The sequence below is a fragment of the Chlorocebus sabaeus genome, chromosome 11 (genome assembly GCF_047675955.1).
Source record: "Chlorocebus sabaeus isolate Y175 chromosome 11, mChlSab1.0.hap1, whole genome shotgun sequence".
Lineage (NCBI taxonomy): Eukaryota > Metazoa > Chordata > Mammalia > Primates > Cercopithecidae > Chlorocebus > Chlorocebus sabaeus.
The window spans coordinates 105,834,413-105,860,376 of NC_132914.1; the positions used below are offsets into that span (position 1 = coordinate 105,834,413).

A 25,964-nucleotide genomic window follows, 5' to 3' on the forward strand; every position below is an offset into this window, starting at 1 on the left:
CCGGATCACAGAGGGCTTTCTAGGCCATGTTAAGGATTTTATCTTTACTTGCAGTCTTGGGAGCTACAGGAAATTTTTTTTTTTTTTTTTTTTTTGAGACAGAGTCTGGCTCTGTGGCCCCGGCTGGAGTGCAGTGGCCGGATCTCAGCTCACTGCAAGCTCCGCCTCCCGGGTTTACGCCATTCTCCTGCCTCAGCCTCCGGAGTAGCTGGGACTACAGGCGCCCGCCACCTCGCCCGGCTAGTTTTTTGTATTTTTAGTAGAGACGGGGTTTCACCGTGTTCGCCAGGATGGTCTCGATCTCCTGACCTCGTGATCCGCCCGTCTCGGCCTCCCAAAGTGCTGGGATTACAGGCTTGAGCCACCGCGCCCGGCCAGGAAATTTTTTAAGTATGAGTATGTGACATAATTAGATTTGCATTTTAAAAGCTCATGTTGAATGAAGCTGGAGAATGGATCTGCAGGTGGGAGCATCTGAGAGAATTCAGGGAAGCTAGTTAGCAAGTCACTGCACTTGTCCAGGCCACAAGTCACAGTCCCAGCAGAAACAGAGATGATGGAGTCAAAAGACTTGAAGTCAACTGAATTTAAAACTGTTTTTGATATGAAGGATGCATCAACAGTGATGCCTAATTTGACTCATGCAACCAAATCGTTGGGGTGCCTTCCCACCTTCTCTTTGGTGTGGAGAAAGACTTCCTTACTACCTCTTAGTAGTAGCTTCAAAGAGCCTTCTGTTGACAGGTAAGGTATCTGAAAAGAGTAAAACCATGGGAAAAATACTTTAAAATTTATTTTTTAAAATGTAATTACCTTTTCACATTAATATTTGGATCCATGGCTTTAAAATTACTTACTTTTGCTCACAAAAGTGTGTGGAGCTTGAAGAAAAACGTATTGAGCATGCTATTTGAAAATGAAAACTAGGCCGGGCACAGTGGCTCACACCTGTAATCCCAGCACTTTGGGAAGCCGAGGCAGGTGGACCATCTGAGGTAAGGAGTTCAAGATCAGACTGGCCAACATTGTGAAACCCCACTGTATTAAAAATACAAAAATTAGGCTGGGCGCGGTGGCTCACGCCTGTAATCCCAGCACTTTGGAAGGCCAAGGCAGGCGGATCACGAGGTCAGGAGATCGAGACCATCCTGGCCAACACGTTAAAACTCTGTCTGTACTAAAAATATAAAAAATTAGCCGGGCATGGTGGTGGGTGCCTGTAGTCCCAGCTACTTGGGAGGCTGAGGCAGGAGAATGGCGTGAAACCGGGAGGCAGAGCTTGCAGAGAGCTGAGATCACACCACTGCACTCCAGCCTGGGTGACAGAGTGAGACTCCGTCTCAAAATGTATATATACACAAAAAATTAGTGGCGTATGGTGGCACATGCCTGTAATCCCAGCTACTCAGGAGGCTGAGGCAGGAGAATCGCTTGAATTCGGGAGGCAGAGGTTGCAGTGAGCAGAGATTGCGCCACTGTACTCCAGCCTGGGCGACAGAGCGAGACTCCATCTCAAAAAAGAAAAAAAAAAAAAGAAAAGAAAAGAAAATGAAAACTAACACTGTTTAAAATAAAAATCTCCCTATGTTTCCGGAATTTTCAGACATCCGATAGAAATAGGAAAATATAGTGCTTGCAATCTTACTACACCTTAGGAAAAATAATTTTGTCTGCCTGATCCCTTTTGTTAAAATTAAAAATACTTATCAGCATATGCATCTTCTAAAGGGAAGAAAAAAACCCCAAAACACTCAATATCAGTATCTGCAATAGAGTACAAGAAACTGTAAGAATTTAACTCACTGGAGACAATGTAGTTACTACCAAATAAATACTTTAGCACCATTCAATACCTTTAGAAGAAGGTCTCAGGCTCTTCAGGAAGAAAACCCCACACATTCAATTTCACCAATAAAATGAAAATATCTCTAGGGAAGTGAAGACAAATAAACACAGCCCACTTTCAGAAGGAAACATTTGGGCTAAATATTCTAAGAGTGAATACTATCAGAAGCTTTTATCAGCCGTAGCTGGTAAAACTGCAGCCCTAACTCTCCCAAACCCATTTTCCTTCCAAAATGTATCAAGACTTGAAAATTATAATCTTTAATTCTCTATGTTAAATTAATTGGACATCGTAATAGTAACCAAAGATAAATTATCTATTCCGCAAATGAAAGTAGGACAATAATTTTAAAATAATTTTAAGTAGAAGGCCAGCAAAAAGATCCAGGGGCTTCCTATCCCTAATACGTTTTTAAACAACTACATTTATGGCTTATGGTGCTCTCTAAAAACTGCCAGAAATAACACACACACACACACACACACACACAAAAGCAATTACAAAATAATTCATTTTTTGTGACCACTTATCGTGAATACAACATAAACCAAAGTCTACAGTTTTTCAGACTTTCATATGTATAAATGAACTCCTAAGCGACGAGATCATTTTAACAGTTGAAGTGGTGCACAATTCACCCTATCGTAACTTACTCGGTTCTTGTCAAATTCTCAAGTCAAATGAATTCTCAAATACATTAAATCCTTGGGGCTCCAGGAGTCACTCAAATGCCCTAAGGCCTGCCCTATGGTTTCTCTGGTGCTGGGCGGGGAACACCTAGAGGTCCACTGCAGACAAACCTCCACTTTCACCACCTCCTCCTCCTCCAGGGAGAACATAAGGCAATGACAATAGCGCATTAAAGGATGAGAAACTCAAAAGAGAAAGATCGTGAAAGAAAACAGCTTTTTCAATGGCTACCTTAACTTTAAATCCCCTTGACAGAAATTATGGTTCTTCCTATATCTATCTTCATTCCTAAATGAAAGTATGCTTCCGTTGGGATGTTACTTTATTGACTCTAAAGTCAAACTTGCTAACCAGGCCGGGCACAGTGGCTCACGCCTATAATCCCAGCACTTTGGGAGGCTGAGGCGAGAGGATCACTGGAGCTCAGGAGTTGGAAACCAGTCTGAGGAACACAGTGAGACCCTATCTCTACAAAAATATTAAAACATTAGCCAGGCACAGTGGCGTATGCCTGTAATCCTAGCTACTCGAGAGGAGGATCACTTGAGCCTGGGAGGGCGAGGCTGCACTGAGCTTCAATCACACCACTGCACTCCAGCCTGGGTGACAGAGCAAGACCCTGTCTCAAACACTCATACAGACACACACACACGCACACACAAACCTGCTAACCAGAGCTATAAAATACAGCCATAAGAAACCCATGCTGCCAATATTTTTAATTTATTCAAGAAATCAATTAAGTAAATTTTCAATGAGTACCAAAATGTTGTGTTATCCTGCTTTTTATCAGAATATATGCTTAAATAATCAAAACCCCAAAATTTCCTTTACAAATAAACCATGTTTCAATAAAGGAATGTGTATACATGTCTGTGTGTATGTAAATTTACACATATAAACATCTTGCTAACATATTTATTTACAATGAAAATTACGAAGTTAGCTTACAATAACATAGTAAGACTTTTTTTTTTTTTTTTTTTTTTTGAGATGCAGTCTCGCTTTGTCACCCAGGCTGGACTTCCCAGGCTGGAGTGCAGTGGCGCGATCTCAGCTCACTGCAAGCTCCGTCTCCCAGGTTCACGCCATTTTCCTGCTTCAGCCTCCAGGGTAGCTGGGAATACAGGCACCCGCCACCACACCCAACTAATTTCTTATATTTTTAGTCGAGACAGGGTTTCACCGTGTTAGCCAGTTTGGTCTCGACATCCTGACCTTAGGTGATCCACCCGCCTCGGTCTCCCAAAGTGCTGGGATTACAGGTATGAGCCACCATGCCCGGCAAATATTTATAATTAGTAGTCCTAGGCTATATAAAACATCTTTATTCCTTTCATCTTCTAGGAAAATGGAAAGACTGACAATATCACACGTGTATCATGCAAAGTTGAAATTAAATTACTCAATTAACATTTATTGAGCGGCTACTATGCAGCAGGCAATATGCTAGGAAATGGAGGCACCAAAAAGTGTAAGATATCCTCTATCTTTAAGGAACGTGGAATATAGCAGTATTATAAGGTGTTCACTTTCACAAACTAGAAAATAATTCTATACTCAATTTCTAGTCATTCAATCCCAAATGTAATTAGTATTAGCATAGAAATCACTAACACTAGTGATACCCACAAACTACACTTTCATCTACCTTTATAACTACATAACCAAACCATAGTTACATTTTACTCTAACATATTGTATAAATGCATAACCCATTATCATCACTTTCCACAATCAGGGCCATCTCATCTACCCATCTTACACTACTCTTCCCTAATTACACCAGTTCTGAGTCAGCCCAGTACTATTAGGCACATCCTCAGGCAGGATCTCACTCCCAGTGTCCACAAACACTGACTCTCCAACGCCTTTCTCCTGAATTCCCACAGAGCTCACAGCCTACACTGCAGAATTCACCCTAAAGAGTCATGTGCTTGAGGGCTGGAGGAGGCTTGTAATGTATTTTTTAAACTTTTACATAATTTAAAAGTAAATCAAAACACTAAGCTTGCCATAACAGACTTTGTGAATATGAATTTTTAAAATGACACCAGAAAAATCAAGTCCCTAATATATTTTGCATAAAATGTTTGAATGAGAAGAATTCTTTGAAACCAGGTAGTTCAAACCCTTCACAGAGGCACTAACAGAATGGAGAGGTCAATAATTTCCCACTGTTTGATGAAAAAAGTGGCTTTTTGGTAGGTTTATAAAAGAATAGAAAAATAGACACGAAATTTACAATCACTACCATGCCCTGATCAACTTCCCAAAGGTCACAGAAACCAAGCCACTTTGCCAAAACCTAAGACCCTTTCAAACTGTGAAGTTCCCAAGTTCCCAAACGGAAAACGAAAAAAAACGGTTCATAAGAATTTTGAAAAAAAATTTAGCAGAGTCACTGTTTTGGAGTAACAGGAAGAACCTTTCTAAAGCAGGCATGGTTTCTTCCTGATTCCAGGTATCAGGACTAGCCTCCTTACATGGGCTCTGCCTGACTTCACATGCCTTTGCTCAACTTTCCCCTTGAAACCTTGCTGCAATGACTGAATGCAAATATTCCAAAGAGACAATCTGTTTATCAGTAAGGAACCTCCTCTTTAAAAATATTAACATTGTACACCTCTAAAAGGGTTAAAGAACATGAGTGAAATGACATGAATAAAGCCTGTGGTCATCCCAACCCTGAATAACAGCGGTAGTCTAGTAGGGAAATGAATTTGAACCATGTGCTTTGCTACCATGATTTAAAGGAAGTGAGCTTAACCAGGGGAGCAGAAGCTTCAAATTAAGAGAGAGATGAAGGAGGATGAAGAACAAGGAGGGCCAGCACAGACCTGGAGGGCTGCAGTGGCATGAGGCCCCTGAACACCAACCACACAGCCTGCACAGGGAGGCTCTTGGGGCATGGGGCATGAGTCCTTTCCTCTCTTTCACATGACTACCAGCTCCCAAGATCCAGAATTCCACTGTCACCGTAAACAATTTCAAAAACTGCTGTGAATTCAACAGATTCCTTCAGTCTAGCCTGGGAACATACCCACCACTTATAATGCTGAATCAAAACAACGGAAACTACTACTAGTAGATCTGAGTTCCAAATAACTGAGTTAGACTCTGGAACACAACTCAGTCTTGAGTTGGAGACCAAATGTACACACTGCCTGCCTCCAAAACAGAAATTTCACTGGGTTCTTGCTCATTCACTTTCAGAGAAATACACGGTTCATAACTGTCCTTTGAAGGTATGATATGTTATTTGTTCCACTTGATAAAGTAATTCAGTCCACTGCACTCAAGACATTGTCATAATGCATAAAAAGATCAAACTAGCAGTCTTAGGGAGAAAAATAAGACTTCCAACTTATCTTTTCCTGTGGTAGCACTGTAAAGCAACAGTGGCCCACAGAAGAGAGAGCCTAAAGGACAGTTACTCTATTTCTAAAACAGACAATGTGCATCTTATTAAATAACACCCCCAAAGAACTGTGGCCAGTCCTCATTGGCTCCAGCCTCTCTCTTGCTTGCCAAGGAAAACTAGGATGACAATGTTAAGCTAAAGATACTACTAACCACAAAATTAATTCACCATCTAGCTTCTAAAGGGACTAGTTTCCTAATAAATCCCTCTGCTTAACAGAGATGACAGCGCACGTTCACGTGTGTTCCTCAGTTCCCACTCTAGCCGCATTTGAGTTTTTATATTAATAAATCAGTCAATTCTTTAAGTTCCTAAGAATGAAAGGAATTAGAATCTTTAACTAGAAAAGAATGCTTGACCATTACGAAAAGGAATTTAAGTATCTTTCCTGTGAAGTAGGCAAATAATGGTGATTAAACATTTGTCGTAAGGAAAGGGAGCTTATGAATTTTGTCACACCCCCTATGATGTCAAGAGTGGAAAATACACCCTGATGGCTTCACTCTCCTAACGCTTCCTTTTCCATGCGTGTCTACTGTGGTCTCTCATGAAAAATCTACAGCTTTGTTCATCCAGAATGAAGGCCTCAGCAGTTATTGAGACATGGGGACACACACCCAGTTCCACAATGGAGCAAGAAAGACTCTTACACCAAACCACCATGTGACCAGACTTGCAGTCTATCTTGGTTTCCCAAAGACAGAACGACCACATTGTGAAACAATAATCAACTTTTGCTAATCCTAAGCGGTTTTCATTATGTCTGTTACGATCTATATATTAATAGTTCCAGTACTGGGCCTGTGTTGTTCCTAACTAAACTTGGTGTTTTCAAATACAGACGGCCTACTAATGCCAATTTTTCTGGCAAGACGCAATGCAAGGGCACTTTTGCAATAATAATCGGTCTTCCAAATACAAGACAAATCTTTAAAACCACTGGTTACTAATGCTCAGATTATAAGATTGATGAAATTTAAAAGGATCAATAAAATACTGTCAAGGAGCTTTACATTAAAAACAGGAATCAAGTTTACCAAAGGTTTATCCAAGAGATGTCATGTATTTTCAAGTTTCCTAAAAATACATCTAAAAATCCTCCTAAAAACCTGGACCACACTTCACAGTTTAATACAGGCACAACGTGAATATGTGGGAAAAAGCAACAACAACACAGGTACGAGCTACCAACTGCGGTGATTAACCGAAGAAAACCCTGTGAATAGGCTCGGTTTGCAGATCTGGCAAAAGACCATGGCGAAAGGTTAAGAGAATGGAACTGCTGCCCTGGGTCAAAGACTAAAAAGGGAAAGCCATGTCAGGTTCACATTGTTAAATAAAAAATCCACCCTATACTATAAACCCACATGACTAACTATAAAAATTAATTCACACTACACATGGAATGAGGTAGAGGTGGGGCGGGGGGAAGAAAGGAAGGGGCAGTTAAGTTCCTGATCTTGGGTAAATCTGTCAAGCTCCTGCCACCAAAGTCCACTCATCTGGAAAATGAGGAATAGACCAGCCCACAGTGCTTCCTGCTCTGGCTGTGATTCAGAGTCACCAGGGAACTCACGCCCAGGCAGCTGGATTCATAAAGGTCCACAGATGATCATCACAGAGCAGTCAAGAATGAAGACCTCTGTACCTGAGCAATAATCTCCCAAATTTCCCGAAAATAATATACCCTTTAAAAGATGGTGAGATACTGATGCCAAATATAATCTATTATTCATAAATTTTAAAAACGAGATCATTGCCTGACCAAAGGGGAAAAAATATAACTGCCTTCCACATACAATGTATAGGTCTTCCTACTTTCATTTATATTTCAGTCTCTCTCACTCTGACCTTTGCATTATATTAATTACTCATTACTGCAGCAAATGGGAGGAACTGTTTTTTTGTTATTAATGTAAGATCCAAATGACAGGCCTAATTTAACATCCCATAAAACTACAGTGGCTCTTTTCCCACACAGAATGTTACACTTTACCATACCATAACCAGAAGAGTATCTCAAGCACTGCAGTGCAATCTCCTTCAAATCCTAAAAAAAATTCATCTTTTGCCAGGAACTTTCCTTAAAATGGACAGATAGACAGGCAGGCAGATAGACTGAATACATAGACCTGAATAGAGAAGACTGTCTGAATAGACATTTCCAATTCAGACAGATGTAAAAACACTGAAGGTGTTTTTAAGACCGCCTTCCCATCCTAAAATTAGACATTTTTTGCCCTCTTCAGTGACTCAACTTTGATTCAAAGTCTAAAATCCTCAGGTAGGAGTGGGAATCCATACCCTTAATAGCTTAATGTCAGATGTAAAATGTATTAAACTTACTCTACCTTGCTTCTCTGCAGTTCCATTCATTAACAAACATTTAAGAGTGAAGAGAGGGAACAGGAATGTATTCAGTACCTATTCTGCATTAGGGACTTCATATAATTTTCCTTGCTTAATCTTGCCAATGACCCTGCAAAGTAAACCTTTTACATCTCCACACTACAGACGAGGAAAGCGAAGCTCAGGGAGGTGAGGGAACTGGCAAAGTCACAGCTAGCAAGAAGCAGAGCCAATAATGAAGCCCAGCTCAATCTGGCCCTAAAGGCCTGCACCTTCACGGCCTCAGTTCCCCTAAATACAAAAGACTCTTAGAACGAGAACTACAGAAGGTACCCATAGCTCATTGTCCCTAATTAGACAAAAAAGTTGACATTTTTCTTTCTCTTCTGTACTACCTTGCCACAATTCAAGCTTTAATGAACACAAAAAAAGAAAAGGTATCCTGAAATGGCCAACTGGTTTCTCCTAATTCTCGGAAAGGTGCTAAGTGAATTTTTTTTTTTTGAGACGGAATCTTGCTCTGTCACCCAGGCTGGAGTGCAACTCTGTCGCCCAGGCTGGAGTGCAATGGCGCAGTCTAGGCTCACTGCAGCCTCTGCCTCCCAGGTTTCAAGCGATTCTCCTGCCTCAGCCTCCTGAGTAGCTGCAACTACAGATGCGTGCCACCACACCTGGTTAATTTTTGTATTTTCAGTAGAGACAGGTTGGCCATGTTGGCCAGGCTAGTCTCAAACCCCTGACCTTGTGATCTGTCTGCCTCAGCCTCCCAAAGTGCTGGGATTACAGGCGTGAGCCACCACGCCCGGCATGAATTTTTTTTTTTTTTTTTTTTTTTTTGAGACGGAGTCTCGCTCTGTTGCCCAGGCTAGAGTGCAGTGGCCGGATCTCAGCTCACTGCAAGCTCCGCCTCCTGGGTTTACACCATTCTCCTGCCTCAGCCTCCCAAGTAGCTGGGACTACAGGCGCCCACCACCTCACCCGGCTAGTTTTTTGTATTTTTTTAATAGAGACGGGGTTTCACCGTGTTAGCCAGGATGGTCTCGATCTCCTGACCTCATGATCTGCCCATCTCGGCCTCCCAAAGTGCTGGGATTACAGGCTTGAGACACTGCGCCCGGGCGAAATATTTTTAATTAAAGTATTTTAAAAATGAACAGAAAAACATAAAATATAACTAAAGAACACTAATTTGAGTCAGACACCCCAAGAGAGGAGAGCATGAACGAAAGAATGAAGAGGCTGGGCATGGTGTATCACGTCTATAATCTTGGCACTTTCAGAGGCTAAGGTAGGAGGCTTGCTTGAGCCCAGGAGTTCAAGACCAGCCTGTGCAACATAGCAAGACCCCATCTCTACAAAACATTAAAAAAAAAAAAAAAAAGAAGAAGAATGAAAAGAAAGTACACACCCTTAAAATCCAATTTACAACCATTCTCATGAGTGTGACAGGGGTAGTTCCAGTACTAACTGACCAAATACTATCAGGGTTGGCCTGTATGCATTTGGTGTGACTAAACTGTATTCGCTGGCCATCTACCCTACTGAGAAGACTGTGCGCCAGTCATTAATATTCATCGGGGGAAAGAACCCGGACAAGAATGTTCTGCCCTTGGGGAAATGTTTTAAACACTGAGTTTTACATCTGAGCACTTTTTGGTAAGACCTGGACTTGGATGCCAGAAAGGCAAAAGGGAGTTACCTCATTCATGTTATTTTAATACAGGCAATAAAGACATTCATGATAATCAGAGAAACCCACTGACCTCAGGATCTTTCCAGTTAACTTCAATAAATAATCATTCAGCAAATATCCAGTAGGCACTAATGACCAAGCCGTGAACAAGAGAATCTCAGTCTGCCTTCTGTGTGAATTGCTCTATTGCATTCTGCCTCGTATGGAAAGGCACCTTTCAGACTATAAGCTCAAATTCAGGTCCAGTTCTTCGTAGCAAACGTCCTGATGAATGTACAATACATGAGGGCAGGGATGAATGTCTGCCTGTGAGATGAGGAAGTTTTCATGGAGGAAAAACCTCATGATCCACGTAGCAAAGGACAAGTGGCATTCTAGAAGTAGAAAGGGGATGACGTAATAAGTTCATCACAAGATTTGAAAGCTGGGATGTTTCAGGGAGTGACACTGGAGATGAAGACATAGGAAAGGGAATAGTGAGACATAAAGCAGGCTGAAATCAGCGCCTACCTTACTCCACACCTCATTAAGAAGTCTGAACTTTATTCTCTGGGTAAAGGTGAGGTCGCCAGAGGATTTAAACAGGTAAATGGCATGTTCCCTGATGAATCCTTTTTGATCTACAGCCTATCTTAAAATAAATTAATTCAAACATTTCCCCAGTCCTTTCACATTTTTGGGTTTTAATTTACATAACCAAAATATTGATGAGGGTGTGGTTTAAGGTCTAATTTCTAACTAGTAAGACCTCACTATGCATAAATTGGAAATCATCAAAATTTAAAATGTTTGTTCCTAAAAAGGGACACCATCAAGAAAATGAAAGACATGTCAGAATACAAGAAAATTTTTGCAAATCATACAGCTGATAAGGCACTTGAATCTAGAATACATGAACTATTATAACACCAATAAAAAGACAACCTATTAAAAAAAAACGGGCATTTGAATAGACATTTCTCCAAAGATTACATATACAAATGCTCACTAATCACATGAAAAGACGCTCAACATCATTAGCCATGAGCAAAACATAGATGGCTAGAAACAAAAAGTCAGAGAGTAACAAGTGTTGGCAAGAATGTGGAGAATTTAGAACCTTCATATACTCTTGGTGAATACTGTAAAATGGTGCAGCTGCTTTGGAGAATTCTGGCCGTTCCTCCAATAGTTAAATACAGAGTTACCATACAACCCATCGATTACATTCCTAGGTAAATACTCAGGAGAAATGAAAATACATGTTCACAGCGTTATTTATAATAGCCAAAAAGGGAAAACACCCAAATGTTCATCAACTGATGAATGGATAAACAAAACATGGCATATTCATACAATGGAATATTATTTGACCATTAAAAAAAAGAATGAAGTACTATACAATACTACCACACACACAAACCTTGAAAATATGCTAAATATTCTGCATAATGCGATAGTGGAGAATACCTGTCATTATACATTTGTCCAAGCCCCAACATCAAGAATAAACCCTTATGAGGCTGGATATAGTGGCTCAGAAAAAAAAAAAAAAAGAAAATATGCTAAATAAGGGCAAGACACAAAAGATTACATATTGTATGATTCCATTTATATGAAACGTCCAAAATAGGCAAATCCATAGAGGAAGTAGATTAGTGGTTGCCCAGGGCTGTGGAGGGAAGGAACTGGTGAGGGAGGACTTCTAAGGGGTATGGGGTTTCTTTTTGGGGGTGATGAAAATGTTCTAAAATTGACTGTGGTGACAGCTGCACAACTCTGTGAATATACCAAAAACCACAGAACTGTACACTTTAAATGGGTGAACTGTATGGTATGTCTCAATGAAGCTGTTACAAAACAAAAAAAGTTCCATTCTGCACTCTAGAAGTACAAAGTGCTCAGAAAGGAGTACAGAATCTTGTTCACTCACTTTAAAGGATCTGAACTAGGGCAAAGAAAACCCAGAGAGATTCTATTACTTAACATTCTAGGTACTAGGTCATACTGAAATATTCATGAAGAATTCTATGTTTTAATACCGAAAAGGTATCTTAAGTTTAAAAAGGCATACAAGTGTCAGAAAAGAGTTTTCATAATTCAAGGAGACAGTAACACAGAGAAGTAATAAATGGAAAACAAGCTTAAGAGGTTTTATCACATGGATTTGTACCTTGAAAATGCAAGTAGCTCTCAAATTTATTATTGCTCCACCCCTGAAAAGAGGTCAAAGGTAAAACAGCCCAATTAATAGTATGTTTCTAAAGTACCAGTTTGTGACAAATCAAAATGAGAAATTAATATTTTGCCATCATAAAGAAGAGACTCGTCGACATACCCACTTATATAACTAAGAATTGATATTTATCCTTTTGAACATTCCATCTCATAGGCATTAGAGTGACTCTCCTCCTCACGGCTGGAGTGGATCCCAGAAGTGACAGTAAGTTAAACATAAAACTTTTATCAAAAAACCCAACAGTGTTTAAAAAAATGCTATTCACTGACACTGAATCTAATCCTAAACTATACATAAACAAACATAAATGCTGATTAGCACTATCTGCAGGCAAAGTAACAAAGGATCACGAAAAATTCAATATCGTGTGCAGTGATGTTTCATCGGTATGTATCTATTAAAATTCAACAGGCTTTAATGTAACTTTCACAAACAATCAAACTAAATATGGACAAGATAGGTTCTATATTTGTCAAAAACGTGTGTTGCTGACGTTTATACCAAATCTTTGTTCGATCCTCAGTACACATGACTACCCTCCACCACAAAACACTGCACTTCAAGACCCAAGGTACAACACAATTCTCAGTTTTATTTCACTTTTTTCCCTACTTATTTACGCGACTTCTCAGATCCAATGTTTGCTATTATGCTTCATAGCCAAACATTATGACTGTGAAACATAACTCCAAACCAAAAATATTAGTTTCCTTAAATCATCTGAAATGTATAGAACCAAGTCCCAAATAGATTTTGCACATTTCTTCAGTTTTACAGGGAATGCAGAAAGTGAATTAATATTAAACAGATATCTATTTGCCTTCACAACTGAACAGACGGTACAAAGCAACTGCTTATACTTAATCATGTTTCTGTCTATTCCAGCAGGCCCTGGTGTCAGGAGAACGTTCTGCCAGATAAGGACAATGAGATGCATTATTATATAGAGTGACTAAGAGCCCTACAAGTACTGTTTTAGAATGTAATTCCAGGCAGAAAGGCTGCGGTAAGAGGGCCTAATATTTTGTGATAACTATTTCCAAGAGTAAATATATTCGCCACCCAGGACCAGTTTATTAAACGCACACTACATTCAATTCTTTTCAAATGTCTTATAGGAGGTAAAAGCCTTTGTATCTTACTATGCCGGGGGAAATGAACAACTTGCAATTTGCTTCGCACTCTGAATCCCACGTTTGCAACATTCAGAGCAAGCACTTCAGACACCACAAAACAAGGGCAGCCTACATTACGGCCAAATATAGGATGTGTTTCTAAACCGTGATGCAGTAAAGCCTACGATTCCTTTTCCAGCGTTCAAAATTCTTTGAACACTCCCAAAAAAGGATGGCAGGGCCAGCGCCTCCCTCCAAGAGGAAGCCCCTTTCTTCTCGGCTCTCACCGCAGCCTGCCACTTCCCCCCACACATTCAAATCATTTGAGAGACGGAGAGCTGGGGAGCGTGCGCCGGTGGGGACAGGCGGGAGAGCTCGGTTTCTACATTCCCACCCTCCACGTCTGACCTCATCCTCAGTCATTTCGGCGCAGCGGGGCCCCACCTGCACCTCGCTCCTTTTTACTGCGTCCCTCGCCAGCTGCCCCGCTATTAGGGGAACACACCTCTGAATCACCCAGTTCACTCGGACGACAGTCTTCCTGCTTCGTTCCTCCCCTCCCAACCCCCAGCCTGTCCCAGCCCTCTGCTCCCTTGGCCAGGCTCAGCCTCTTCCTAAGCCGCCCCCACCCACATTACTCCAGCTCCAGCCCTGCCCCGCCCTGCCTGACCCCCAACCGAGATCTGCAGGGCCCAGAGCTGGCCTCGCACCCAAAGCCAGGAAACCCGCAGGCCAGGCAGCCACCCTCGCCCCTCCCGACGCAGGGCCCAGCTCGCCCCGGCCCCACGTGAGCCCAGCCCCTGCCCGCCCCCACCCACTCGCTCCCTGGGGCGGCCCAAACCCAGTCCCCAGGCCTGAAGCCCCAGGGCTCTGCGCCTCGCCCGGAGCAGCCCTTCCCTCCCAGCACCTCGCCCAAGCAGGCGATCCCTGACCCCTAAAAGCCTTCCCTGGGCAGCCGCGTCCCACCTCGGCCGGCGGCTCCGCACCCGGCCAGGAGCGTTCCGGACCTCGAAAGCCTCCTCCCCACAGGGACCCTGCTTCACGCTTCCCACGCCACCTGGTTCGGTCCCCAACTCCGTTTCCCCCGAGCCCCCGACAGCAGCCCCCAGCCTAACCCCTTGCACCCCGGCCCGTGAACCCGCGCCCCGCACGCCCACCCAGCCCTGTCCCCTCCACCCAGCCCTGCCCCTCGCCCCGCCAGCTCCTGTCAGCCCGCGCAGGCACATGCTCAGAGGACAGGTCCGCCAGCCCGACTCGCTCTCAGGCTGCCCCGTCGGGCGCGCGCCGCTCACCCGGGCCGAGGTGCCTGAGGCGCCGCCGCCGAAGTCCCTGCTGCAAAGCAGGGCGAAGCCTCCAACCGCTGCCGCCTCCCGCCTGGCACTGAGCGCTGTGCGGGGGAGGGGCGCGGGCAGCCGCCCCCGCCCCCGCCACCGCGTGTAGGCCCCGCCCCCGCACCACGCGGGGCCCAACCAGGGCTGCCGGGCTGCGGCACGCCACGCCCATTTCCGGGAGGGGAAGCTAGCTTCCCACCCCACGTTCCACGCCTCGCTACGCCCCCTCTGGTCGTGCCGAGGGATGCAGACGATGCCCAAGCGCACGCCCAGCTCTCCAGTCATCTGAGTGGCCAGAGGGCCACGCCCACAGGCGATTCTGAGCCACGCCCACTGCTCCTTAGACCCCGGAGCGGGGTTCTTAGAGCCCCGCTCACTGACCCGCTAGGCTCTGCAAGGCCACGTCCCCTAGCTCCTCAAAGATTCCCCCAGAATCCCTTAATACAGGAACATTAGCTCCTCTGAGCCCCGCGCACAGCCTATCCAAGTCCTTAAAGCAGCCTCCTGGTTCCCTAAGCCCGGCTGCCCTCCCACTGCTTCAGAACTCGCCCAGCGGCCTCACAAAGCCCCGCCCCGTCTTCCAGAAGCCCCGCCCAAGGACTGCAACCCTATTCCTAGCATCTCAAGCCCCGCCCACTGCCCGATCTCAACGTTTAAACCTCAAGCCCCGCCCCGAATTCGCGAATCCACGCCTCTGGCCCCCGAGGCTCCGCCCTGGCTCCGTCACACCCTCCCACCACCTCCCCTGAGGACTGCCGAAGTTCCAGCCCTCCCTGAACCGTCCATTGTCACATTCCTAGTGCAGGGTGTCCGCCCCTGGGCTGGGCCACACCCACGTAACACCAAAGAGGGCCCGTGATTGACCCCATTTCGCAGGTGAGGGAATGGAAACTTCAGGGTTCCTCCCTTCCTTTCCCTGGCCAGAGGCCCTTAATAACTCGGCGGCCCGGGCCTGAAAGTCGGAGCACGGGAATTTGAGCCTCAGCTCTGCTGCCGTCAGACTGTGTGACCTGGGATAGTTCTCTTACCTCTCTGGGCCTGAGTTCCCTAATCTTTAGCATGAAGAAATTATCCTGTTAATAGCCAAAATCCCTTTCTGAAATACTAAGCTTGAAATACCGAGATTTGAGAAAACAGAGCCGGGGGAACCGAATTGACTGAGGGGTAGGGCTACTTGCTTCCCAAAGCAAGACATCTTTGCCATTCACAGGGGGATTTTTTTATTTCAAGCGTCGGCCTCAGAAACGTGTGTTATTTAAATCAAGCTCGACCTGAACTAAGACAGCTATCATAGCAAATTCTCTCTAAGGGTCAGTTTCTTTATCTATAAAATGGGGATAATAACAGCCCCTCCCTCACAGGGTTCCATGAGATCATATTAGCAGCCATGATCATGGCATTACTTTTTGCCATTAAAAAGAATGGCAAAAACCGCGATTACTTTTGCACCAGGATAATAGTAATATGCTTAAAAGGGTTCCTGGCTTATGATAAACCCTCGACAGTCCCTGTTGCTGCTACTGCTGGGACTCAAGAAAATGAAAGGATGGGTTTTATTTTGCCTTCAAGCAGCCACTCCTAATGAGAGGAATTCAGCACCCTTCCTGCAGCAAGATTTGCCACTCACTTTATTTAAATGAAATAAACGTGATAAAACACCTACTGCGGTGCCTGCCATATGGTACGGCTCAAAAACAATTCACTTGTTTTTGTTTGTTTGAGACAGACCCTTGCTCTGTCGCTCAGGCTGGAGTGCAGTGGGGCAGTCCACGGCTCACTGCAGCATGGACCTCCCGGGCTCAAGCAATCCTCCCACCTCAGCCTCCCACGTAGCTGAGACTACAGGCACGTGCCACCATGCCCAGTGAAATTTTTAACATTTTTTTGTAGAGATGAGGTCCTGCTATGTTGCCCAGGCTGGCCTCAAACTCCTGAGCTCAATAGATCCTCCCACCTCGGCCTCCCAAAGTGTTGGGATTACAGGCATGAGCCACTGTGCCCAAAATTCAATAGTTTTGAACAATAAAAGTTGATTTTTAAAAATTCACTAGTTAATAAATTAAACGGGGCATTGATAGCAGTGAGTTCTAAGTGCTTTGGGGAAAATGAACATTGGTAAAGTGCTTTGAGTTCTAACTGGAAACCACCGAGTAAACTGGCTTATTCTTTGGAAACAGATTATGGCTAACATTTATCCATCACTTACACATGCTAGGCCCTATCTGAGTGCTTTACATGCAGAATATTCTGAAATTGCTCAACAATCCTATGGCCACAGAAATAATTCTTTTTTTTTTTTTCTTTTTGAGACAGGGTCTCACTCTTTTGCCCAGGCTGAAAGCAGTGGCTCCATCTGGCTCACTGCAGCCTCAAACTACCAGGCTCAAGCAATCCTTCCACTTCAGCCTCCCGAGTAGCTAAAACTACAGGTGCATACCACCTTGCTCACTAATATTTTTACTTTTTGTACAGATGGGGTCTTATTTTGTTGCCCAGGTTAGTCTCAAATTCCTAGGCTCAAGATATCCTCCCACTTTGGCCTCCCAAAGTGTTGGAATTACAAGCGTGAGCCACCACACCCAACCCAGAAGGGATTCCTAATCCCCACCCATAAAGGTGAAGAAACTGAGACTCAGAGAAGTTAAATTCCTTGTCCAAGTCACAAGGCTTGAACCACGTAGAACCCACATCCATCTAAATGCAGAGCCTGCACTCTTAGCCAGTTAGTCATTACACTAAACTGCCTCTGTGGCAGCATGACAGAACAGAAAAACCATGGACTTTGGATTCTGGCCGGTTTAGGTTTAAATTCAGGTTCCACCTGTTACTCATTGTGTGACGTTCAGCAAGTCACTTCCCCTCTCTGAGCCGTATTCTCCTTGCCTATATATCACTGGGATCATGTAAATGCTTCAGGAAGTGGTTTTGAATATTCAGGAGTTTAGATTTAATGAATTAGGACATGGCAAAGCATCCAACACAGTGCCCAGCACAAAGTAGGTGTTTTAAAACATGTTGATGTTTAAAAATCACAGGGTTCCGGCCAGGAGTAGCAGCTCACACCTATAATCCCAACACTTGGGAGGCTGAGGTGGGCAGATTGCTTGAGGTCAGGAGTTCGAGACCAGCCCGACCAACATGATGAAACCCCGTCTCTACTAAAAATACAAAAATTAGCCAGGCATGGTGGCACACGCTTGTAATCTCAGTTATTTGGGAGGCTGAGGCAGAAGAATTGCTTGAACTCAAGTTTGGAGGTGGAGGCTGCAGTGAGCCTAGATAGCGCCACTGCACTCCAGCCTGGGCGAGAATGAGACTCTGGAAAAAAAAAAAAAAATAGAAGTAAATAAAAATAAAAATAAAAAAAATATTGGGGTTCCATGAGATCATAGATAAATGATGAAATTAGAAGTGATGCGCCGGGCGCAGTGGCTCACACCTGTAATCCCAGCACTTTGGGAGGCCGAGGCGGGTGGATCACGAAGTCAGGAGATCGAGACCATCCTGGCTAACATGGTGTAACCCCGTCTCTACTAAAAATACAAAAAATTTAGCCCGGGGGGGCCGGTTGCGGTGGCTCAAGCCTGTAATCCCAGCACTTTGGGAAGCCGTGACAGGTGGATCACGAGGTCAGGAGATCAAGACCATCCTGGCTAACACGGTGAAACCCCGTCTCTATTAAAAAATACAAAAAACTGGCCGGGCGCGGTGGCTCAAGCCTGTAATCCCAGCACTTTGGGAGGCCGAGACGGGCGGATCACGAGGTCAGGAGATCGAGACCATCCTGGCTAACACAGTGAAACCCCGTCTCTACTAAAAAATACAAAAAACTAGCCGGGCGAGGTGGCGGGTGCCTGTAGTCCCAGCTACTCGGGAGGCTGAGGCAGGAGAATGGCGCAAACCCGGGAGGCGGAGCTTGCAGTGAGCTGAGATCCGGCCACTGCACTCTAGCCTGGGCGACAGCGCTAGACTCCCTCTCAAAAAAAAAAAAAAAAAAAAAATACAAAAAACTAGCCGGGCGATGTGGCCAGCGCCTGTAGTCCCAGCTACTTGGGAGGCTGAGGCAGGAGAATGGCGTGAACCCAGGAGGCGGAGCTTGCAGTGAGCTGAGATCCGGCCACTGCAGTCCAGCCTGGGCGACAGAGCGAGACTCCGTCTCAAAAAAAAAAAAAAAAAAAAAAAATTTAGCCAGGCATGGTGGCGGGTGCCTATGGTCCCAGCTACTCGGGAGGCCGAGGCAGGAGAATGGTGTGAACCCAGGAGGCAGAGCTTGCAGTGAGCCGAGACCGTGCCACTGCACTCCAGTTTGAGCGACTGAGCCAGACTCTGCCTCAAAAAAAAAAAAAAAAAAAAAGAGAAATTAGAAGTGATGAAATGATAATGATGAAATTAGAAGAATTCCCCCCACCAGATGATACCGCCAGAAAGTAGCCAAGGAATATACTACAAAAGATCCCAGGGCCTTCATCTTCTGACTGCCTCTTTCAGTTCCTAGTTTTAGCCCTGCATTTGAGGAGGTGATTATTGCACAGGAAGCACCCAATGCCAGAAGCAACGCCACCTCACTCTCACTCCATACCTACCCTAAATGTGGTCAGCTGAGAGCTGCTAATTCCAGAAACAGGAAAACTGCATAACTCTGCTGGGAGAAAACCCCATCATCTCATTGTTCTTGAACCTACAGCAATTGCTTTGTGGGCCTGAGAGAAACTGTGGCTCTGTCCAAGCTGGCCCTAAAGGGAGGGATCCAGGTCCAGGTGAGATGCTGGATTTAAGAGTTTTTTCCTGCTCTCAAAAGCTGGTGATTTCTAAAGTGGCCTAAGACAGGTGCTAGATGGAGAGGAATTTAATGATCGGTAAAGATAAGAATGATTCCAGACCCCACATGATATAGATGCCAGCTCATGTATGAAGAGGAAAGAATTGTGGGCCCAGCGTCCAGAGGCTCCTTAGCAAATCGTTTTTCTATTTTTTCTGATACCAAATGGGGACATTTGTTTTAGGTTGCTAGGGCAACCTAGAAGCTCAGTGAATTACCCTGTGGAAGCATTAACAAATAATAATATTATTAAATAAATGAGACTGGAAGTCCCTAGAGTAATCTCAGTAGACAAGACTCCTAATTGAGTGATAGAAGACAACAAAACTTGAAAAGCACTAAAATTCACTCGACATTGATAAATCTTCATTCCAACTACTTCGGATACTTCTTTCTGCAAAATAGAAACTGGAAAAGTACTGAATGATTAACCAGCTACAGACAAATGCCTTTTTTTAAATTAAAATTTAAATTTTGAGATAATTGCAGATTCACATACAAGTGTAAGAAATAATACAAAGAGGCCGGGAGTGGTGACATGTGCCTGTAATGCCAGCTACTTGGGAGGCTGAGGCACAAGAATCATTTCAACCCAGGAGGTAGAGGTTGCAGTGAGCCAAGACCATGCCACTGCATTCCAGCCTGGGTGACAGAGCGAGACTCTGTCTCATTAAAAAAAGAGAGAGAGGGCCGGGCGCGGTGGCTCAGGCCTGTAATCCCAGCACTTTGGGAGGCCGAGACGGGCGGATCACGAGGTCAGGAGTTCGAGACCATCCTGGCTAACACGGTGAAACCCCGTCTCTACTAAAAAATACAAAAAACTAGCCGGGCGAGGTGGCGGGCGCCTGTAGTCCCGGCTACTCAGGAGGCTGAGGCAGGAGAATGGCGTAAAAACCCGGGAGGCGGAGCTTGCAGTGAGCTGAGATCCGGCCACTGCACTCCAGCCTGGGCGATACAGCGAGACTCCGTCTCAAAAAAAAAAAAAAAAAAAAAAAAAAGAGAGAGAGAGAGATCATGTGTGGGCCAGGTACAGTGGCTCACGCCTGTTATCCTAGCAGTTTGGGAGGCCAAGGCAAGTGGATCGCTTGAGCTCAGAAGTTTGAGACCACTCTGGGCAACATAGTGAAACCTCATCTCTACAAAGAATTTAGTGAAAATAACCAAAAAAAAAAAAAAAGAGAGAGAGAGAGAGATCACATGTACCTTTGAGACAGTTTCCCCCAGTGGTAACATCTTGCAAAACTATAGTACATTGTAACCTGGATATTGACATTGATACAGCCAAGATAGAAAATATTTCCATCACCACAAGGATACCTCATGTTGCCCTTTGATAGCCACACCCACTTCCACCTTCCATTCATCCCCTCCTTAAGCCCTGGCAACCACTCATCTGTTTTACATTTCTATAATTTTGTCATTTCAAGAATGTCATGTAAGTGGAATCATATAGTATGTAACCTTTGGGAATTGACTCTTCACTCTGCATAAATCTCTGGAGGTGCATCCAGCTTGTTGCATGTGTGAGTAGTTTGTTCCTTTATTGCTGAGTAGTATGCCATGGTACAGATGCAACACGGTTTAAATATTCACCCAGTGAAGGACATATTGTTTGACCTATTCACCCATTGAAGGACACAGGTTGGAGCTATTATGAATAAAGCTGGTATAAATGTTATGAACATTCATGTACAGCTTTTTGTGTGAACATACGTCTTCATTTCTCTGTGAAAAATTCCCAGGAGTCCAATTGCTGTGTTATATGGTAGTCATATGTTCAGTATTTTAAGAAACTGTCAAACTGTTCCCCAGAATGGTTGACCCATTTTGCATCCCCACCCACCAGCAATCTATGAGGGATCCAGTTTCTTTGCATCTTTGTCAGCATTTGGTGTTGCCACTATTTTTTATTTTAGCCATTCTGATAGGTATAGAGTAATACCTCATTGTGGTTTTAATTTGCACTTTCCTGTTGGCTAATAATGTTCAAAATCTTTTCACGTTCTTGGCCGGGCGCGGTGGCTCACGCCTGTAATCCCAGCACTTTGGGAGGCCGAGGCGGGCGGATCACAAGGTCAGGAGATCGAGACCATCCTGGCTAACACGGTGAAACCCCGTCTCTACTAAAAATAGAAAAAATTAGCCGGGCGCAGTGGCGGGCGCCTGTAGTCCCAGCTACTCGGGAGGCTGAGGCAGGAGAATGGCGTGAACCCGGGAGGCGGAGCTTGCAGTGAGCCGAGATTGCGCCACTGCACTCCAGCCTGGGCGACAGAGTGAGACTCCGTCTCAAAAAAAAAAAAAAAAAAAAAATCTTTTCACGTTCTTATTTGCTATTTATTTATTTTTAAAAATTTATTATTATTATTATTATTATTATTATTATTATTGAGACAGAGTCTTGCTCTGTCACCCAGGCTGGAGTGCAGTGATGTAATCTCAGCTCACTGAAATCTCTGCCTCTCAGGTTCAAGTGATTCTCCTGCCTCAGCCTCCCGAGTAGCTGAGATTACAAGCACCCGCCACCATGCCCAGCTAATTTTTGTATTTTTAGTAGAGATGGGGTTTTACCATGCTGGCCAGGCTGGTCTTGAACTTCTAACCTCAAGCAATACACCTGCCTTGGCCTCCCAAAGTGCTGAGATTACAGGTGTGAGGCACCGTACCTGGCTCTTATTTGCTATTTAAATGTCTCTTCATTTCTTGCTAATTTTCTTTTCTTTTTTTCCTTTTTTTTTTTTTTTTTTTTTTGACAGGATCTCACTCTATCACCCAGGCTAAAGTACAGTAGCCTCATCATAGCTCACTGCAGCCTTGAACTCCTGGGCTCAAGTGATCCTTCTGCCTCAGCTTCCCCAGTAGCTGGGACTACAGGCACACACCACCACATCGGTTAATTTTTAAATTATATTTTGTAGAGACGGGGGGTCTCATTATGTTGCCAAGGCTGATCTCAAACTCCGGGCTAAGCAATCCTCCTGCCTTGGCCTTCCAAAGTGCTGGGATTACAGGCATGAGCCATTGCACCCCACCAATAGCACTATATTTTTTATTACAATGTCCATGAGTTCATGACTAGTATATTGGAATACAACTAGTTTTTCTATGTTTACCTTATATCCCAGGGCCTTGTTGAACTCACCTATTAGTTCTACAAAGTGTTTTATAGATTCCTTGGGATTTCCTATAGAAACAATCATGTCACCTGAAAATAGAAATGATTTTAATTTTTTTCTTTCCAATCTGCATGTCGCTTGTGCCCGTTTCTTGCCTTATTGCACTGGCTAGCACCTCCAGCACTGTGCTGAATAAGGAGTGAAAGCAAACGTCTGTGCCTCGTTCTTGACCTGTGGCAGGAAGCATTCAGTCTTTCATCATTAAGTATAATATTAGCTGCAGATTTTGTGTGTGTGTATGTAGATGCTCTTTATCAAATTGAGGAAGTTGGCTGGTCCAAAAGTAGTAAGTTATCTCAATGGATTTTTTACAGTCAGTTATAGATCAAACCCCATGTACTACTCTTCCCCTCTCCCCTCACTTCTCACTACTGCACTTGATTATTCTTTAAAAAAAAAATCAAGGAAGTTCCCTTTCATTCCTATTTTGAAGAGATTTTTTAATCATGAATACCTGTACTACACTGAATGATATAGGATTTTTTGTCTTTAGCCTGCTAATATATATGGTGCATTACATTGATTTTTGAATACCAAACCAGCCTTGCATCCCTGGAATAAATCCCACATGGTAAAGGTAGACAATTCTTTATACAGATTGCTGAATTCTGTTTGCTAATTTATTGTTAAGCATTTTTGTTTCTTTTTCTTTTCTTTTCTTTTCAGACAGGGTCTCACTCTGTTGCCCGTGCTGGAGTGCAGTGGCACAATTTCGGCTCTCTGCAGCCTAGACCTCCCAGGCTCAGGTGATCCACCCACCTCAGCCCCCTGGGCAGCTGTAACTACAGGCATGCCACCACACCCGGTTAATTTTTGTATCTTTTGTAGAAATGGGTTTTTGCTGTATTGCCCAGGCTGGTCTCCAACTCCTGGGCTCAAGTGATCCTCCCACTTCAGTATCCCAAAGTACCAGAATTACAGGCATAAGCCACCACGCTGGACTGCATTTTTGTTTCTATACCCATGTGTAAGATATCAATTTGTAGTTCCACCTTTTTTTTTTTTTTGAGATGGAGTCTTGCTGTCTCCTAGGCTGAAGTGCAGTGGCATCATTTCGGCTCACTGCAACCTCCACCTCCCAGGTTCAAGCAATTCTCCTGCCTCAGCCTCCTGAGTAGTTGGGATTATAGGCATGTGCAACCACACCCGGCTAATTTTTCTGGGTTTTTTTTTTTTTTTTTTTTTTTTTGAGACAGAGTCTTGCTCTGTCGCCCAGGCTGGAGTGCAGCGGTGCAATCTCGGCTCACTGCAAGCTCCGCCTCCCGGGTTCACGCCATTCTCCTGCCTCAGCCTGCCGAGTAGCTAGGACTACAGGCACCCGCCACCACACCCGGCTAATTTTTGTATTTTCCGAGGTTTCACCATATTGGCCAGGCTGGTCTCAAACTCCTGACCTTGTGACTTTAGCCTCCCAAAGTGCTGGGATTACAGGCATGAGCCACCGCGCCCGGCCCAGTAGTTCCACCTTCTTGTAAAACTCTGGTTTTAACATCAGAGTTAACACTTGCTTAGTAAAATGAGTTGGAATATGTTTCCTTCTCTTCTATTTTCTGGAAGAGATTTTGTGGGTAAGTGTTAATTATTTAAATGTTTGGTAAACTTCTCCAGGGAAACCATTTCAACCTAGAGATTCCTCTTTGGGGATCTGTTACACTACAAATTCAATTTCCTTAACAGTTACAGGGCTAAGCTGTCTGTTCCATAGTGGGTGAGTTATGGTAGTTTTTGTTTTTAAAGGAATTGGTCTATTTCGCTTAAGTTATCAAGTTTGATGTCTGCAGCAATAGCAGTGATAGCCCCTCTTTCATTCCTGATACTGAAAATTTGTGTCTTTTTTTTTTTTTTTCTTTTTTTTTTTGAGCCAGAGTCTCGCTCTGTAACCCAGGGTGGAATGCAGTGGCGCAATCTTGGCTCACTGCAACCTCTGCCTCCCAGTTCAAGTAATTCTCTGCCTCAGCCTCCCGAGTAGCTGGGATTACAGGCACCTGCCACCATGCCCAGCTAATTTTTGTATTTTTAGTAGAGACAGGGGTTTCACCATCTTGGCCAGGCTGGTCTTGAACTCCTGACCTCATGATCCACCCGCCTCTGACCTCTCAAAGTGCTGGGATTACAGGTGTGAGCCACCACGCCCAGGTAATTTGTGTCTTCTTTTTCTTTCTTGGTTAGTATTAGCAGAGAATTGTCAATTTTACTGAAACTTTTCAAGAACTAGTTTTTGTTTCATTGATTTTTCTCTATTGTTTTCTTGCTTTTCCGTTTCCTTGATTTGTGGTCTTTATTATTTCCTTCCTTCTGTTTGCTTTGGGTTTATTTTGCTCCCCTTGTCCTATGTTCTTTAAGTGGAAGCTTAGATGATTGATGTGGGACTTCTATTTTCTTTCTTTCTTTCTTTTTTTAATGGGGTCTTGCTCTGTCACCGGGCTGGAGTGCAGAGGCATAATCTTAGCTCACTGCAACCTCTGCCTCCCAGGTTCAAATGATTCTCCTGCCTCAACCTCCCAAGTAGCTGGGATTATAGGCTTGCTGCACCACCACGCCCAGCTAATTTTCATATTTTTAGTAGAGATGGGGTTTCACCATGTTGGTCAGGCTGGTCTTGACCTCCTAACTTCAAGTGATCCACCCTCCTCAGCCTCCCAAAGTCCTGGGATTACAGGTGTGAGCCACCATGCCTGGCCTGATGTAGAACTTTTTAAACATATATACGTAGTGCTATGAAGTCCCCTCTCAGCCCTTGTTTACCTGTGTGTCACAAATTTTGATATGTTATATTGTCACTTTCATTCAGTTTAATGTGTTTCTTAATTTCCTTTGAAACTTTCTCTTTGAGACCTGGGTTATTTATAAGTGTGTTGTTTAGTTTGCAGGTGTTTGGAGATTTTCTGTTATCTTTCTGTTCTTGGTTTCTAATTTGATTCCTTTGTGATTGAAGAATACACTGTGTATGATTTTAGTTCTTTTAAATTTGTTGACATTTGTTTATGGTCTAGGATATGGTCTATCATGGTATATGTTCTATGGGCATCTGAAAATACTGTGTATTCTGCTGCTGTTTAGGGGAATGTCATATATATGTTGATCAGATCCCATTGGTTGATGATGTTGAGTTCTTCTATATTCTTGCTGATTTTCTGTCAAGTTGTTCTATCAGTTTTTGAGAGAAGAGTATTGAAATTTTAAACTATAGGGCCAGGCGTGATGGCGCACACCTGTAATACCAGCACTTTTGGAGGCCGAAGTGGGTGGATCACTTGAGGTCAGGAGTTCGAGACCAGCCTGGCCAACATGATAAAATTAACCAGG

General features: G+C 43.9%; 1 protein-coding gene across 3 annotated transcripts in view; it reads right to left on the reverse strand.

The window, feature by feature from the left end:
- CORO1C (coronin 1C) overlaps nucleotides 1-15,160 on the reverse strand; it is an 85,866-nt gene extending 70,706 nt beyond the window's left edge. The window contains exons 1-2 of one of the 3 annotated variants that reach the window (XM_037996575.2): nucleotides 14,628-14,717; nucleotides 673-753 (exon numbers count right to left, since the gene is read on the reverse strand). Coding sequence is in view for 1 of the 3 variants with exons in the window: in XM_008004587.3 (XP_008002778.3) it covers nucleotides 14,628-14,838 (211 nt within the window). In the remaining 2 variants the exon portion in view is untranslated. Of the gene's footprint in view, nucleotides 1-672; nucleotides 754-14,627 lie in introns of all 3 variants that reach the window. The other 2 variants (XM_008004587.3, XM_037996574.2) reach the window with 2 other exon arrangements.
- Between the last annotated feature and the right edge of the window lie 10,804 nt (nucleotides 15,161-25,964).